Source organism: Ursus maritimus, unplaced genomic scaffold (genome assembly GCF_017311325.1).
Source record: "Ursus maritimus isolate PB19 unplaced genomic scaffold, ASM1731132v1 scaffold_21, whole genome shotgun sequence".
In the NCBI taxonomy this organism is placed as follows: domain Eukaryota; kingdom Metazoa; phylum Chordata; class Mammalia; order Carnivora; family Ursidae; genus Ursus; species Ursus maritimus.
The window spans coordinates 24,624,310-24,640,455 of record NW_024424564.1 but is presented as its reverse complement, the minus strand read 5'-3'; the positions used below and the strand labels follow the sequence as shown (position 1 = coordinate 24,640,455).

Genomic DNA, 16,146 nt, shown 5'->3' with positions numbered 1-16,146 from the left:
GACCCAGTACCCAACTAGAAGTGGTACAATTTCCAGACTATATTTGATTTTAGACAAAATATGATTCAACGAGTCTTCTGACCATTCCAGATATGTTTATACTTTTTAAACAAATGATCAGTAATCTAAATAAATCAGGGATTGGAAGATAACACAAAAATGTAGAAGAGTAGAATGGGGAAAAAAAAATTAGATCTCCACTAATCTTGCTGATGTTAATTTTGCTTTTTTTGCAGTCTATGAATTATTGTTAACAGCTAGACTTCCAGTGAGTACGTCAAGCAAGGCCATGTAGATACGCCACCCCAGGACTTAACAAGAATTACTGGGAAAATAATTCTGTAACTCAAGTTCTCAAAGATATGTTTGGACCTAGCCCAAAGTTTAACTTCCTTTATGACTTCTCTTTCCTTGAACCAGGTTCCCTCCCAGGTGCTCTTTTCAGTGCACTTACTCCAAGATCAATATTAGGCCCATGCTTCTAGTTTCTTCCATTTTCATTACATTATAGTATGAGGACGTAAACGTTACCTTAATGTCTGTCTTTCTCTTTTATTTTTGTTCTGTTTCTCATCAAAGGACTTTTTTTTTTTTTTGCATTACCATTGTCAGTGTTCATTTATTCAGAAATAACTGAGATTTGCTTTTTATTTTTATTTACTCCACATCAATATAAAGCAGTGCATTGACTTTATGTTAAGATATTAATAATCTGTGAAAATCGTATGTGTGAAATTGGAAACAACGTTAGTTACACAGGTGAAGGGTGAGTTTTATAAAGGCCTGGCTTTCGATACCTATGAAGACATACTTACATCCAAAATTAATTGTCGGTAATTCTGTGCCCCTTTTCCACAGGATAGAATGTTTAAATTTTGTCAAATGAAGCATATTTTTGAAATACTTGATAAAATGAGATGCCTGCGAAAACGTTCCACAGTGTCATTCTTGGGAGTTCTTGTCATTTTCCTTCTCTTTATGAACTTGTACATTGAAGACAGCTATGTTCTGGTAAGTTTTGGAGGTTAATTATTTTTGTTGTTGCTGTTACAAATAAGGTCTAAGTCAAATTAGGCTTAGTCCGATTGTAACCTAACTTCAATCCCAGGCTACTGGAATAGGCTTGGTTTGAGCAAAACTATAACATGTATACTTCCTATCTAGCTACTTTTTGTATTAGTTCTGTAATACCAGCATTCCAATTATTCTGATTTATGTTGCAGTGTTTTCTTTAATGCTGCATATAGTAGTTCAAACATGTATATTTGGTTATAAATAAATTAACTATCATCACTATGCTGAATTAATTTTATGTATAGCCATAACAATTTTTGAGCTTTAATTTTATATACGTAGAATTTTAAAAATTCCTTAAAGATAGTCCTTACTTTCTCAATTTTTTTATATTATCATCAAAATTTTTAAAATCTTATATTTTAATTAATGATACTAATTATGCTCTTTGGTTAAGAGGTAATATTTTATTGTAATGTATGACACCTCATTTGATTTTGAATAATCATAAATGGCCACCGTGTTATATATTTATATTCACTGAAAAGTAGTATAGAACCTCAAGAACTAGAGATAATGATGTGAAAACTATTCAGTAGTTTTAAAAAGATAAATTAGTATGTAATATATAAATAAATTTTTAAGTAAGTTCTAGAAATATACAAAAGGACTTACTCTGGCTAATTCTGAGAACTCAATTAGTTCTATTATTTGTTACCATTATGAGTATCACATCATTTCATGTCTGATGAGAATAACATGGACATTTTTGCTTATTCACTTTCTATCTGAATTGAACTTAAGATGTCTGGAAAAATCCTAATCTTTATGTTATTACTCCTGTTCACGTATTCCAGAAAATCAAAATCTTTGGACACAGAGAGGACTGAAAAGTACTTTCCACCATGCAAGCATGCTGAAAGTTTCAGTGAATATCTTAGCAAGAGAAAATCTGACAATAACCACAAAGGGCATTTCCAGTAAAATGTTTTATTTCATTAATTGAACATGATATTACCTACCCACGATTTGCCATGTACTATTCTATATCAGTAAGCCAACCATCTGATCTTAGTTGGGACAGATCCTCTCGGGAGGTCTTCTGTAAAGCATCTTGCTTCCATTAGCATTGTCCTTTGATGACAAAATTCTGCCAGATTCCTAGATCCTGACTCTGCCTATGGCTTTTACATTCAAGATACTTCTTGATCTTGTGGTCCCTTCATTCTGTTATCCGTAGAAATCACCATAGATGAATGGAATTTGACTAGGCATGATTTAGGTAAACATAGCAAACTGGAGAAACTTACTGATGAGATGCATTTTGACCTTTTTTTAAACCTAATTGTTAGGTTTATGAGACTTAAAGACAAGGCCCACGTGATCGCCCTATTTTTTCTGGATAAAATTAAAGATCATAAATTATCGAGGAGAGCTTTTGATAAATGATTTAATTTTGTAATAAAAATTTATCTCTTGCATCTGTGTCTACTGGTAGCAGTAAATCACATCTTGTAAATCAAACACATGGTATTGGCAGGATGCGTATTGTATTCAATGACTTGCTGCATTTGTGAGACACTTTCAAACGCAATTTCAGTATTTCATTTTAAACAGACAAAAGACCATTGTATGCAGCAAACAGCCTTATATCTTGTTGATATAGAACCTCTTCAAATTCATTATAAAATGTGTAAGAAGTAATAGAATGTATATCTGTAAGAGGATCAAGTACTATTGCCCTGTCTCGTGGATTTTTACACATTTCTATCCAAGCTTCAGTCCTACCCATCTAATGTAAAAGGTGTAATTTAATGAAGCAGCTCTTACTCTAAAGTACTTTCTCAATGAAATTTTCTCTGGCTAGATTGTGCATATATCTAGTCAATTTACAAATCAGCCCAAGTGTAGAGAAGAGATTGCTCCTTCATTTTAAAAATTGTAATTATTTTTATACATTAAGTTAGAAAAAGTAAGTTAAAATGATGGTTAAATACAAGCACTCCCCTTACTGAAAATTTAATGACAGTGTTTTTATTAGTTTAATTTCTCACTATTTACTAGATGCTTGTTTGTTTGTTTTTTTTACCTAAATGTATTTAGAGCTAAATTTTATCCCAAGGCTTAATATGTATAAAGATTTAAAACATTTAAATAATTAATGTAAAACTACATTAAAATTGTTTTTCTAAAAATGTTTAATAGCCATGGAAAGCCAGCCACCTACTAGTATACAATGTAGTTTCTTTGTAACACTTGTCCCTTTTGACCCTTTTATCCATGTTTATTTCAGTTTTTACAAAATTATTTCATTCAGGTTTTTTTTTTTCCCTTGACTCCAGAATGCCACAATGTGTACAATTTGCTAAGCATAGACATTAGTAGATCTTTCTTTTCCTGCCTTCCTTATTTCAGGGGGAAATAATAGTTATAATTCAGAGAAATCAGATAAACAATTACAAGTAAAAGATCTCTGGAGTTATTTAGCACATTCTATTCTGCAGTGTTTGCTAGAAAATCCATTTGTGGCCTGAAATCCTTGGTATATAACAGTTTAATGTATTGCTTACATATTCAGGACATTTGTGCCTTTCATTGGGAAAGGAAGCCAAGCTCCGTGTAAGAGACAAATACTGTTACAAGGCAAACTAAGTAGAAGAGACGCTACATGCCCAATCAACTTAGCCTCTGGGCTGTGAGCATCTTCAAAGTAGCCACCAGGGTATACACTTAGTCTGCAGCTAGTCCACTGAATTGCATTCCTATCCAGAAAATGATTGTCATAAAGCTTTGTCTTATTACTGAGAAATACACCACGGCACAGTAGCTACAGGAAGAAGGTATCCAGGGAGAGCCTAGCTGTTCAGGTAGATGCCTCTGGAAAGCAGCCAACAAGGCTGACTCAGGTGAAAGTTGCATTATTTATTTATGCTGAAAAGTGTAAAGGAGCTTGTTCTTGAGAATTTAATAAAGTGCTTTCATATAACTTCCATTTCATTTTATATTCTGTTATGTCCTTCAATCAGGATGAATGTACTCTATCTTAACACAGAAAAGGTCTGGATTTTTACACATTCAAGATAGAATTCTTAAAGAAATATTCAATATCCTGCACTTCCTTTAGAATGTAACATCACATAAGAACAGAATGGTAAAATGAATTCAGTATTGTGACTACTGTGATTTTTTATAGATATTTCTCCTAGACCCTATTGATAATGGACATTATTACGTTATTAAAGAAGTTGGTACTGAACTGAGTCCTTAGTTACTTTTTAGCAATCCTAAATTTATTTTAAAACTGTGATAATATTTTATAGGTTTTCAGAAAGACAAAAATGAAAATATTTATGTGTAAAGAAATTGCAGTAATCAGAATTCAATAGATATTCAATTAGTATATTTATAAGAAATATAGAATTCAAGGTATAATTTCATATATTTTGAAAGTCTGTAACTTATAGATGGCAAACATTATAAATATTGTACAAGACAACATATTTTTCTCAGTTATCAAAAAAATATAAAATATAGAAATACAGTATTGAAGACCAAGTATAGGTTTATAAACGTAATTGAGGGGCGCCTGGGTGGCTCAGTCATTGAGCGTCTGCCTTTGGCTCAGGGCGTGATCCTGGCATTATGGGATCGAGCCCCACATCGGGCTCCTCTGCTATGAGCCTGCTTCTTCCTCTCCCACTCCCCCTGCTTGTGTTCCCTCTCTCGCTGCCTGTCTCTATCTCTGTCAAATAAATAAATAAAATATTTAAAAAAATAAACCCATAATTGAATATACAGAAGAGATATTTAGAATGGATCTTGAATTAGCAAAGACCAGACTGAAAGCTCTTCCCAGTCATGGTCTACTAGTCTCAATTTTTATTCCAAGACAATTCCAGTCTGGCCATTGATTTAAAATTTTGAGTCAGTCTCTTTTTCCATTGATATTTGAATGTGATGCAAAGTATTGAATGTTCCAAATGAGGTAAAATTTGTGTTTGAATCCTCTCTAATCTTTTATAACAGGGTTTAATTAAAGTGTTATTGACCACAGGCAGATAATATGAGGACCAAATTGGTTCAAAAGCATTTACTTCCTCTATTTTGTTAATTGCTTGAACATGCCTGACCTGCCATTCTATAGGGAATAGTAGAAATAGGTCCATATAACTTCACACAGTACAGTAGACACTTGCCAAAAACAACAACAAAATTCTCTGAATAGGTTATCTTTGAATATATTCTACCTGTGGTAGTAAGTCTTACACAAAGGCCAAATAAGTCGATATTTTGCTAATAATGTATAACAAATAAAGACTTGATCAAATCGTGATAAGATAATTAAATCTACTATTGAACTTATACTAAAGAAGAGAGAAAAAGGGACTAATTAATAATTAACAGGATATATTTTAAGCTAAATATGAATCTATTTTTTTAATATAAACCTTCTCAAAGATTGAATGACATAAGTCCATTACCAATTACATAAAAGGGATCTTAAACATTAAAGGACCAGACTTCAACTCCAATGGAATACTACACACACACACACTTACACACACACACACATACACAAGCAACACGCAAACATATCATGGGAAAATCTAGTCAAGTTCTGAAGACATTTCCTTGACTTGGTACAAATGTAACTTAACTAAGATATCTTGAAGACATGTGAAAAAACACTGATGTCACAAGGACCGTGGCTATCTATTCTCAACAGTCTTTGATTATAGTGGCCATATAAGTGACTGACTAAAACTTCTTGGTTAAAAAATTACCCAGAAATAATTATATAGAAATAATGTGTTGGTATTATTGAACAATGCTTAAAGAAGATGAAATAGCTTAATATGACTCAAATATGGGAAATTCAGTAAGAATTAGCTTTACATGACTGTAAAGTAGATTATTGTGAAATTTTAAGATCGTTGAATTATTGTAAAGAATTTGAATTTTAACATAAAGGCAGTGGGAGTTTTCACGTAGAGATTTTTTTGTCAAGAGAATGCCATTATTAATGTATGCTGTGGAAAAGCAAATGGAAGAGAAGTATAAAGAAAACAATAGGGTAGGAGAGCCTGGAGTAGAGACTCGAGCTGGGAATTCAGGGGAGAAATGAGGTTCTCCAGCCTGTGGTGCCAGTAGTTGGGATTTATAAAATACCCAAGTTACATAGCAACCCGTATGTTCACTGTGTAAGAAGAACTTTCTTTAATCCATGACCATCTATTATTTATTTATTTTCCCTGCCTCCTTCTTGGCATTCAGGAAGGAGACAAACAACTTATAAGGGAAACATCCACACATCAGCTGAATTCAGAACGTTATGTGCACACTTTCAAAGATTTCTCTAATTTCTCAGGAGCCATCAACGTCACCTATCGCTACTTAGCTGCCACTCCTCTACAAAGAAAGCGTAAGTATCCCTCCGCCTGCAAATCAAGAACGCATAAAGCATTTTTGTTTTAAAATAATGACAGCCGGACTCATTTGTATGGCAATAAAACTGTATGGGCTTTATTAATATATATTCTTTGGGAAGTAATTCAGTGTTTCTTCACGAATTGCAGTGACTGATCCAGTTCCATTAATAACCAAAAAAAAGAAACTTTTTAAAATGCCTAATTGTAATATAAACTTCCATTTTGCTGTAGAACCTCGTAGAGAGACTGAGAAAAATCAATTTATTTGAACTTTTAAAACTTCCCTTTTAAAAATAACTTTAAAAAAACCTCTAATACTTCGGTTTTTATGACTTGCCACTGCTTCTGAAGTAGTGAAAGTCATTGTTTTACCAAGGTGCTGTAACCAATCACCACAAACTAGGTAGTTTAAAATGATGCAAATTTATTCTCTCATATTTCTGGAGACCAGACGTTCAAAATCAAGGTGCTGGCAGAGCCGCTCTCCTGAAATTTATAGGGGGGAATCTTTTCTTGACTCTTTCAGCTTCTGGTCGCTCTTGCCATTCCTTGGTTTGTGGGGGCATAACTACCATCCCAGGCTCCGGCTCCGCAGGGTCTTCTTCCCTTCATCTCTGTGCCTGTCTGTGTTCTCTCCTCTTCCTCAGGGATACCAGTCATTGCATTTAGGGCCCACTCTAAATCCAATATGACTTATCTCAAGATCCTTAACTAATTATATCTGCAAAGACTCTATTTTCAAATAAGGTCACATTCTGAGCTTCCAGGTAGACCTGAATTTTTGAAGAAAACTGCTCAACTCACTATCAGTAGATTGGATCTGAGAAGTAACATACACACACTTCATGGATTTCAAGACATCATAGACTGTAGAAGAAATCATGATCTAATTAATGTACCACTAAGAGAGCATAAGCATTATCAGTTTTAGTTGTAAGATGGCATCAATTATAATATTCAACCTGATTTTAAAATGTTTCTGTGTGAAAATAAGACTCATGAAATCAATGAAACACAGTGATACCATGAATGTCTTAATAGGTCATGTGGGGACCACAGAAATTGAGTTCCCTGTTAAGAAGTGTTTATACAAGTGAGTCTGTGATCATCAGGTTGAGGACATTGTAACTTAATTTAATTCAGGCTTCTTCAGGTCGATCTTCCATTCATTCCTTCATTTCAAATATCTATCGCTCTTAAGCTTTCTTCTAATTGCGTAAAATTGCCAGTGTTTATTTTTATCTCCATCTGTTACACTACCTTTGTGCAAACATTACTGATTCTCCCTTTCCATCCAAAGTTTACTAATGTGTATTGGCACATATGCCACTGCTTTATACAAAGAGGTGATATAAAACAGAGGGTACATGCAGGGCACTTTGGATCTTGTCCCCACGCTACTCACTGGATGTTACACTTTGTGCAAGTGAACGCATGTCCTTGTGATTGAGTTTCCTTTCCTCATCTCTAAAGCAGAAATGATGACAAGTACAAAGCGGTCTCAAAAGATGGTGAGGAATATTCAAGATACACATTACAGGCAAAATGCATAGATTCCTGCCTTTAATGTAGAAAGTACTTTTGTAGTATTGGCTATTCTAGGGCATTAGTAAAGGCTGGTATCCTGAGTTAAATGGTACCAGAGAACATATTCATTTTTCAAAAGAAGTTAGGGTCGTAAATCCAGTTATTTAAACAAAAGGTGTAAATCTCTACCTCTCTGACAGACTAGTAAGAAAGATTATTCTTGGAAAGGGCTTTTTCAGTATTGCATAAGTCACAACAAGTAGGAGTCTGTATTAGAATAGTGATCTTGGTGAATATAAACATTTTCCTATTTTTCAAGCAGTGGTTAGGAACTTTAATTCAGTTCTGAATCATGGTGAAAATCAGAGCTTTAAAGGGTGAAAATATTTCAAGAAAGAGACGTCTACACTTCTTAGAAGTAAACTGCCATTTCGCAAGGTTTTATTTTATTCCCTACAAATATCCAGTTTCTAATTTTAGATTTTAGGTGTCTGAATAAATATTTTCCCCACAGAAAATTGCTCTAAAATGTGTTTCAAAATAAGGAAAGCAGTGATATTCATATATTGGAACAATGAACTATACATTTGAATAATAATGCAGTCTTTAAACATAGTTTATAATTTTGTTTACATTCTAATTAACATTCTAGGTAAATTTCAAAATAAATTTGTGAAGTCCAATTATTAATTTTTCTGGTGTGAGATAATGACAGTGATCAAAGAAAAGTGAAAATGTAACACGTTTTCTATGAAAAATTTAAAGATGATTAAAAGAATGAGTTATGCTTAATTTTCTTTTTTATCATTTGAGACTGATTTGTCATCCTTAACTGTGAATTCCCTTCTCCTTTTGCATTTTTTAATAGTGTGGATATTATCCAAACATCTGTCTTCTCTAATGGGCATATATGAGAACATTAAGCTTTGTGTTTAAGGTGTTTTGTAACACCTTAAATCATGTTTTTTATTTCATAAACAAATGTTTACAGCAATAAGGCTCATATGTCATTGTGGTTAAGATGCATTTTTACCAAAGAAAAACCAATTGTGTATTAAGTACTATAGCCTTTATATATTTAGCATACGACTTCACTCACAAAATATTCTGCACATGTGTCATTTACTAGATTTACCTGATATCGTAGCGGGCCTAAGGGGAAAAGATTTTTTATGTTATTCAAAACCTACTTCACATTCAATTTGTCTTCTTTCTGAATTCTTTCACTCAGGGTTTCTTACAATTGGACTTTCGTCAGTGAAACGAAAAAAAGGAAACTATTTACTTGAGACAATCAAGTCAATATTTGAGCAATCCAGCTATGAAGAGCTGAAGGAAATTTCAGTGGTGGTTCACCTAGCGGACTTTAATTCATCCTGGCGTGATGTCATGGTCCAGGATATTACACAGAAATTTGCCCACCATATTATTGCAGGAAGATTAATAGTTATACATGCTCCAGAGGAATATTACCCAATCCTGGATGGCCTTAAAAGAAATTACAATGATCCAGAAGACAGAGTCAGATTTCGTTCTAAGCAAAATGTAGATTATGCTTTTCTGCTTAATTTTTGTGCCAATACTTCAGACTATTATGTAATGCTTGAAGATGATGTTCGATGCTCCAAAAATTTCTTAACTGCTATCAAGAAAGTCATTACATCCCTAGAGGGAACCTACTGGGTAACTCTTGAGTTCTCTAAGCTTGGCTACATTGGAAAACTTTATCATTCTCATGATCTCCCACGTTTGGCACACTTTTTATTAATGTTTTATCAAGAAATGCCTTGTGATTGGTTACTGACTCATTTTCGGGGTCTTTTAGCTCAGAAAAATGTGATCCGTTTTAAACCATCTCTCTTTCAGCACATGGGTTATTATTCTTCATATAAAGGGACTGAGAATAAGCTGAAGGATGATGATTTTGAAGAAGAGTCATTTGACATCCCTGATAACCCTCCTGCAAATCTTTATACCAACATGAATGTTTTTGAAAATTATGAAGCAAGCAAGGCTTACAGTAGTGTTGATGAGTACTTTTGGGGGAAACCACCTTCAGCAGGAGACGTCTTTGTGATTATATTTGAAAATCCAATTTTAATTAAAAAAATTAAAGTGAGTACTGGAACAGAAGATCGGCAAAATGACATTTTACATCATGGAGCCCTAGATGTTGGGGAAAATGTTGTAGATTTCAAACAAAGTAGACAATGTGTTACTTACTTAAGACTAGGGGAATTCAAAAGTGGAAACTTTGAAATGTCAGAGGTGAATCAAAAAATTCCATTTGATATAAATTGTATAAGGATATATGTTACCAAAACACAAAAGGAATGGCTGATTATTAGGAGTATTAGTATTTGGACTTCTTAGCCAATTAAATCGATATGTCCAGTTTCTGAAGCAGGCTTTCCTGTTTCCTTTTTTGCTATCTTCCTCTTTTGCTACTTTTGTCCATTGGAGGGAAAGCAATGGATGGGATATTTTCAAGGAAAAGTCTATCATTTTAGCAGTTTTGATTTACATATTGTCAACATAATTTTATTCCAATCCACACTTGTATTTATTTTAACTCCTGAAGTTGAATATCAGTCCACAGTTAATGCTACTTTCATTTATATTTTTAATGTGATCATGTTAGTTCCAAAATTTCAAGTAAATGTCAAAAAGGTGACGTGAAGGATTTAAAATGACAAAATTTAGTTTGTTGGATGGTGAGTCTTGAAAAATAGTTGCCAACTCTATGCTCTTCCTCAAGAATTAAACATTCTTTATATCATCAGATAGCTTCTATTAAGCATCTGTGTGAATATGCAGTTGGTTAGAATGATAATCTGTTTTTTTTCTTGTAAACATAGGTTTTCATAGACTTCTGTACAACTACAATGAATACCTCCTCATAGAAGTGATGTCTTTACAACAGAATTTTGTGCATAGGTGGAGTGAGGGAAAGAAAAAAATGACTTAAAATATTTCTCCCCTGATTATTTATATAAAAAGGGGCATTGTTCATTGTATAAAAACACTTAATTGAGCACCTATTGTTAATAAATTTTCTGTGGGAAGCAGTCTTTTTCTAGATTCCCTTTTGCAAAAGGAATAGTTATGCTCAATATTTTCAAGTTATATTGGGCACCTACATTTAATAGAAGAAATTAGAGAAGGCCTATAGTTAGTTCATTCTTACAAACATTTTCAGTATATGCAGAAAATTTTTGAAATTGATTTTATATGTTTTGTATTAAAATTCATATAATTGAAATTGTAATCTATCATATACTTTTTTTTGAAGTTAAATGGACATCTTATAAAAGAGAAAAGTAGGAAACGTAGAAATCAGTTAACTTTTCTATATTCAGAGCTAGTTCATAGTAAAGCCAAAGTGAGAGATCAGATGTTCTGCTATCCAGACAGCGCCCTTTCCCTTATATAGAGATTGCTCCTCACATAAATTAGGTTTTCTGTTTGCCTCTACCTAAGTCTCAGTAAGTTATGCTATCTTGAAATGGTTAGTATAATTCTTCCATATGTCACATTATCATTCTGTGGAATAAGCCGAAAGGTGTCTGAAATGATATTCTCGTATATATGCACTCACATGGTGAGAAACTTAACTTTTACTATAAGGGACTGGACAATTGTGCCTAAACCATGTGTCCTATTAAAGCATTTCAGGACACCTTAGTGTATCCTAAAGACATTGGTCGTCCAGAACACCCTGAACTTATCTGACCCTTTCTATCTTTTGACAAACAGCAAAGATGAAGGGGTTTACTATGACGATATGAAAAGTACTTCATGTGTGTTTATGGAGAGGCTCAAATGCATATGTTTCTATAAATTGGAAAGTATTTTATTCACTCTTATCCAAATTGATTAAATTAGAAACTCATAAAAATTTGGGAATTTTTGTCTTTTACTGATACGATAGCTACTGTGTATTTTCTTCACATCCAGTTGCTATAGTATAATAAAGAGAAAATATGAATCCATAAATATTAATATTTTGTTGCACAACTAAGTCTTAAAATCATAAGAAAAAATGAACGCTGCCACTAAACTATAATCTTTGCCTTGATTTGGAGGATATTTGCCAGACACTTAAAGATATTCTATTTCCTAGGCATTTCTCATCCTCTTTCATTAACTGGCTATTTGCATAATGTTCTACATAGATCTCAGAAATTACAAATGATCTTTTTTCTGCACTTTTAATGACAAAAGGTACACAACAAAGACATGTAATATCAAGACCTCGGCAGACTCCATGAAGTGATCGTAATCTTCACAGAGTCTGCGTAGGTTCTGGGAGTGTTTCCAAAGACCAGCCATTGACATCAACTTCCGGAAATTGTTTCAAGAAATATTGCCGAGGGTAACAACGAAATCAAATGTTTGCTAGAGAATTATAAATGCAAAGTGATTTTAAGGGGTTACATTTTACCCTAAACTTGATCTTTTCATTATGGAAACCAGGTTTGAATAAGCTGGTCAGTCACCTAAGGATGTCTTTATGTTTTCTTTATAGGTTAAGTGGAGGTCAACTTTTTAAGGAAAGACTGTGACAAACAAACCTTCTCCATTAGAGAACAAGGGACAAATAACCTTTCTCTTTCTAAAAGATAATCTTACCAAACATTCTTTACATGAGTCAATGTTGCATTCCCTATATTTAGAAATTCTGAATAAGGCTCCTGTAATCTTATCTCAGAAGCATAGAGCAATTAGGTTTAGCATAGAGTTATTAGGTTTAATTATGTTCAATCTGTTATTAATCATTATGTCTCATCAATGTCCCTTTGCAGTAAGTTTTTAAAAATACATACTATTTTCTTTGTTACAAATATCCATTGAAAAACACTGGAATGTAACACAAAAGTTGAGTTATTTAATTGCTACGTGAATAAGATGCTGACAGGGTTCAAGCACAAACTATGGTATGTACCTTAAATAATGTCTCAATTTGTTTACTTTAAACTGACTAAAAAGCTTATTTACATTTAAATTTCTTTTCCTTAAGGGAGCCTTTTCAGCATTTATAAACATCAAAGAAAAGCATTCATAAAAGCACAATAAAAATATGGAAATTACACATTTTTGGGAAATACACATTAAACAGCAATAACATGTCTGGATATAAAAGTACATAAAAAGTGTTAATATAAGCACTGTTGCATTATCATCAAAAAAACTATAACTTTTATAAGATAGATATTTTCCAGATATAAAAATATAATTTAGAAACCAAGCATCATTTAGAACTACTTTTCTCATATAGCTCTACTTATGAGACTAGAACATTCCATTTCTTACTGAACCATTATTCTCTGGGAATTTTTATAAAGCTATCTTAGAAAAACTATGCTGTACAATAATGGCACCCAAATGAAGGAAATATTTACAAATTACAAGGTATGGTAGGGAAGGCACTTGCACTTCTAAATGTCCATATAGCAAGCATCACTCAATATTTGCCAGTTTATCAATATGTCCTTTAGAACATGACACCCAGGATTAACATGGAAAACTCTACTCTCAGTTTCCTCCAGCATCTGAAGATAACAGTGTGATCCTCTTCCTTTGCCTCGTCAGTATTTCCACTAGCAATGTTTGAGATTACATTTATTTTTATCACCCTACTACTGACTTATTAAAGCTCACATTCAAACTTCATGACATTCATTACACAATTTCTTGATAAAATCTGATTTGCCATTTTGTGTATGTTCAGTTGACTTTTTTTTGAAGGTTTCTTGTAAAATTTAGTATTAATTTCAAGAGAATTTTATTGTTTCTTCTGACCCATGACCCCATATTTTCCAGCTCTTGATTCCATCATTCAGTGTTTTAACATAACTCCCCAGCTTTCTGGTACCACAGATTTGGTATGTGTGCCTTTTGTCCTCTCAGGAAGTACAGTTGAAAGGTCACGTAGACCTGAGCTTGAAACCCAGTTCTGCAGTGACTGACCTCCAGATCTGAGGAAAGTTATTTAACCTTTTGAATCTTAGTTCTTTCATCTGTGAGGTTGAAATTATTTTACCTTATTGGCTGTTTGAGCTGAAAAGGAGATAACAAAGTAATCAAGAAATAAATGTTTCTTTTGTTTTTAGCCATGTTATATATGTTAAAAAAGCATATGGCCCTTCAAAACACTACCAGAGGGCTTCATCCTGATCAATATCAGCAACTTCATTACCCAATAGAAATGTCATCAGACCACTTTTTATATTTATATTGTTAAAGAATGTCATGTAGGACTATGTAAATGCCTTCCTAAAATCAAGATATATTATATTCCTGTCATTCTATTACTCTAGAAAGCTCATCCAAAATTTGTAACAGTTGTTCCTAATATTTCCATTGTAAATATTAATGATCATTTCTTTTAAAGAAATCTAAACCTATTTATTTTGAAAAATTAAGAAAAAAAGGCCCTTTGTAATTTCTAAAATTTTGCCCAGAATCTACAGTAAGCTCACAGAGCTGCAGTTTACAGAGTCTTCCTTTTTGTAATATCAAGTTTCTATTCTTTTATTTTTTCCATTACTGGCGAAAGTTATCAGTGTACTAGCTTATAAATTACCTAGGCTGTGTTGTTTAAACTTGAAAACAGGCTTCTCCTCTCCTTGTCTACCTTGAGTTTCATCACTTAGATTTCTACTGCTTTGAATTTCTTCTTGGTTCATTTCAGGATATTCTTGTCAGAAGGAAGAAGATCATAACAAAATGTAATTTGGCTAGTTCTTGCTCTTTGTCTTTTGTTTGCTTTTAACACTTTGGTTTTGAATGTTCCAAAATTATTGCATCATCGCATATATGGGTGTGTGTATCTATGTCTAGAGAGATCTGTGTGTGTGTGTGTGAGTATACGTGTATGTATACATATACATAGATGTGTATACATGTAGATATCAATGTGTGTGTACATATTTGAATATATATGTATTTGTGTGTGTATGTTTGTGAGAGCAAGAGGAGAGAGGAAAAAGATGAGGGAGAGGTGTGTGTATCTCTAGCATTATTTTTGACAACCACACGTCCACTTATTCTTGGCCTTAGTGTTCCTAACACACTGCCTGGTTGTGTCTCCCTTCTGAACTGGCTTTTGGTTATGTGTTCTTACATATTATGTACATCACATTCTCTGAAAAAATCATAGCTCATTAGAAATTTTTGTACAACATTTTAGATTCTCTAAATTCCTTTAAAAGCTTATTTGTTCATTAGAAGATCTTATGTCTCTCAAAACAGGACTTGACGTTTAGAATTTCAGCTTTAAATTTATTTGAATTTCTTAACATTTGAAGATTGAAATATAAGTTGCAAAGCATTCTCTTTCTAAACTATAAATATTATGAAAACAAGGTTATACCATTCCAAAATTCTTGTCTCTTCCACCTCATTAATCTGCTCATGGTGGTTACTCTGACTTAAGTCTAGAGTAGTACTCACTTCATTAATTCCAAAATCTTCTGAGATGCATTAATGTTCTATTTTGAGCATTGAAACTGAAATATAGATTTGAGGCCATTTATGTGAGACCAAAGTAGTTTTTATTTGAACTACTGCTTCAGCTTCCCATTTTGCTCTGTCTAGGTATTCTCTTCAAAAATTTACCCAAAAGTTCAATTTATTATGTGATAAAATGAGTAAGATTTTAATGCTCAAAGAAAAACGTAATCACATTAAGAATATAGTATGTTCAAATTTCACGTCTTATTGAAAGAAAAGCAATACCCTACATAGCCATCTCTTCAAGTAGCTGGATTAAAGATATATAGATAAGATTCTCAATATTTTTTCCTATTAAGTGAAAATTTTTATAAGGCATACACTCATTAAATTTAATAAACAGGAAATTATCATTTTATTTAATGATTGTTTAAGGGTAAACAAAGACAGTGAATAAACAGTATTCAGAAACTTAGCCTGTACTTTCAATATACTATGTGTTACCACAACTTAAACTATAATAGCCAACATAACCTACAATCATTCTGCCTAGCTGAAGATAAATATGATTTTAATGCTTAAAAATAATTTAAAAAATCAATGCATAAATAATGCATAAAGAAAGTTAGCAGTTGAAATTGAAAGCCAACTATTGCAAAACTTTTTAAAATATTTAATTTATGGTGTGCTCAAAGGTCTGGAAGAAATGTAAGGAATTTTT

The 16,146-nt window shown here is 32.8% G+C and overlaps 1 protein-coding gene across 1 annotated transcript; it reads left to right on the top strand.

The window, feature by feature from the left end:
- Nucleotides 1–630: 630 nt before the first annotated feature.
- On the top strand, nt 631–10,343 carry MGAT4C (MGAT4 family member C). Its single transcript, XM_008687662.2, has 3 exons — nt 631–1,011; nt 6,289–6,436; nt 9,202–10,343. Exons 1-3 carry the CDS (start codon nt 865–867, stop codon nt 10,341–10,343), a joined length of 1,437 nt encoding a protein of 478 aa, XP_008685884.2. The 5' UTR covers nt 631–864.
- Nucleotides 10,344–16,146: the final 5,803 nt, after the last annotated feature.

Bases quoted from the DNA above. Each gene is read 5' to 3' on its own strand.
- MGAT4C (XM_008687662.2), top strand. From the start codon at position 865: ATGTTTAAATTTTGTCAAATGAAGCATATTTTTGAAATACTTGATAAA. The intron at 1,012-6,288 runs GTAAGTTTTGGA...CTTGGCATTCAG, and splicing joins TTGAAGACAGCTATGTTCTG to GAAGGAGACAAACAACTTAT. The intron at 6,437-9,201 runs GTAAGTATCCCT...TCTTTCACTCAG, and splicing joins CACTCCTCTACAAAGAAAGC to GGTTTCTTACAATTGGACTT.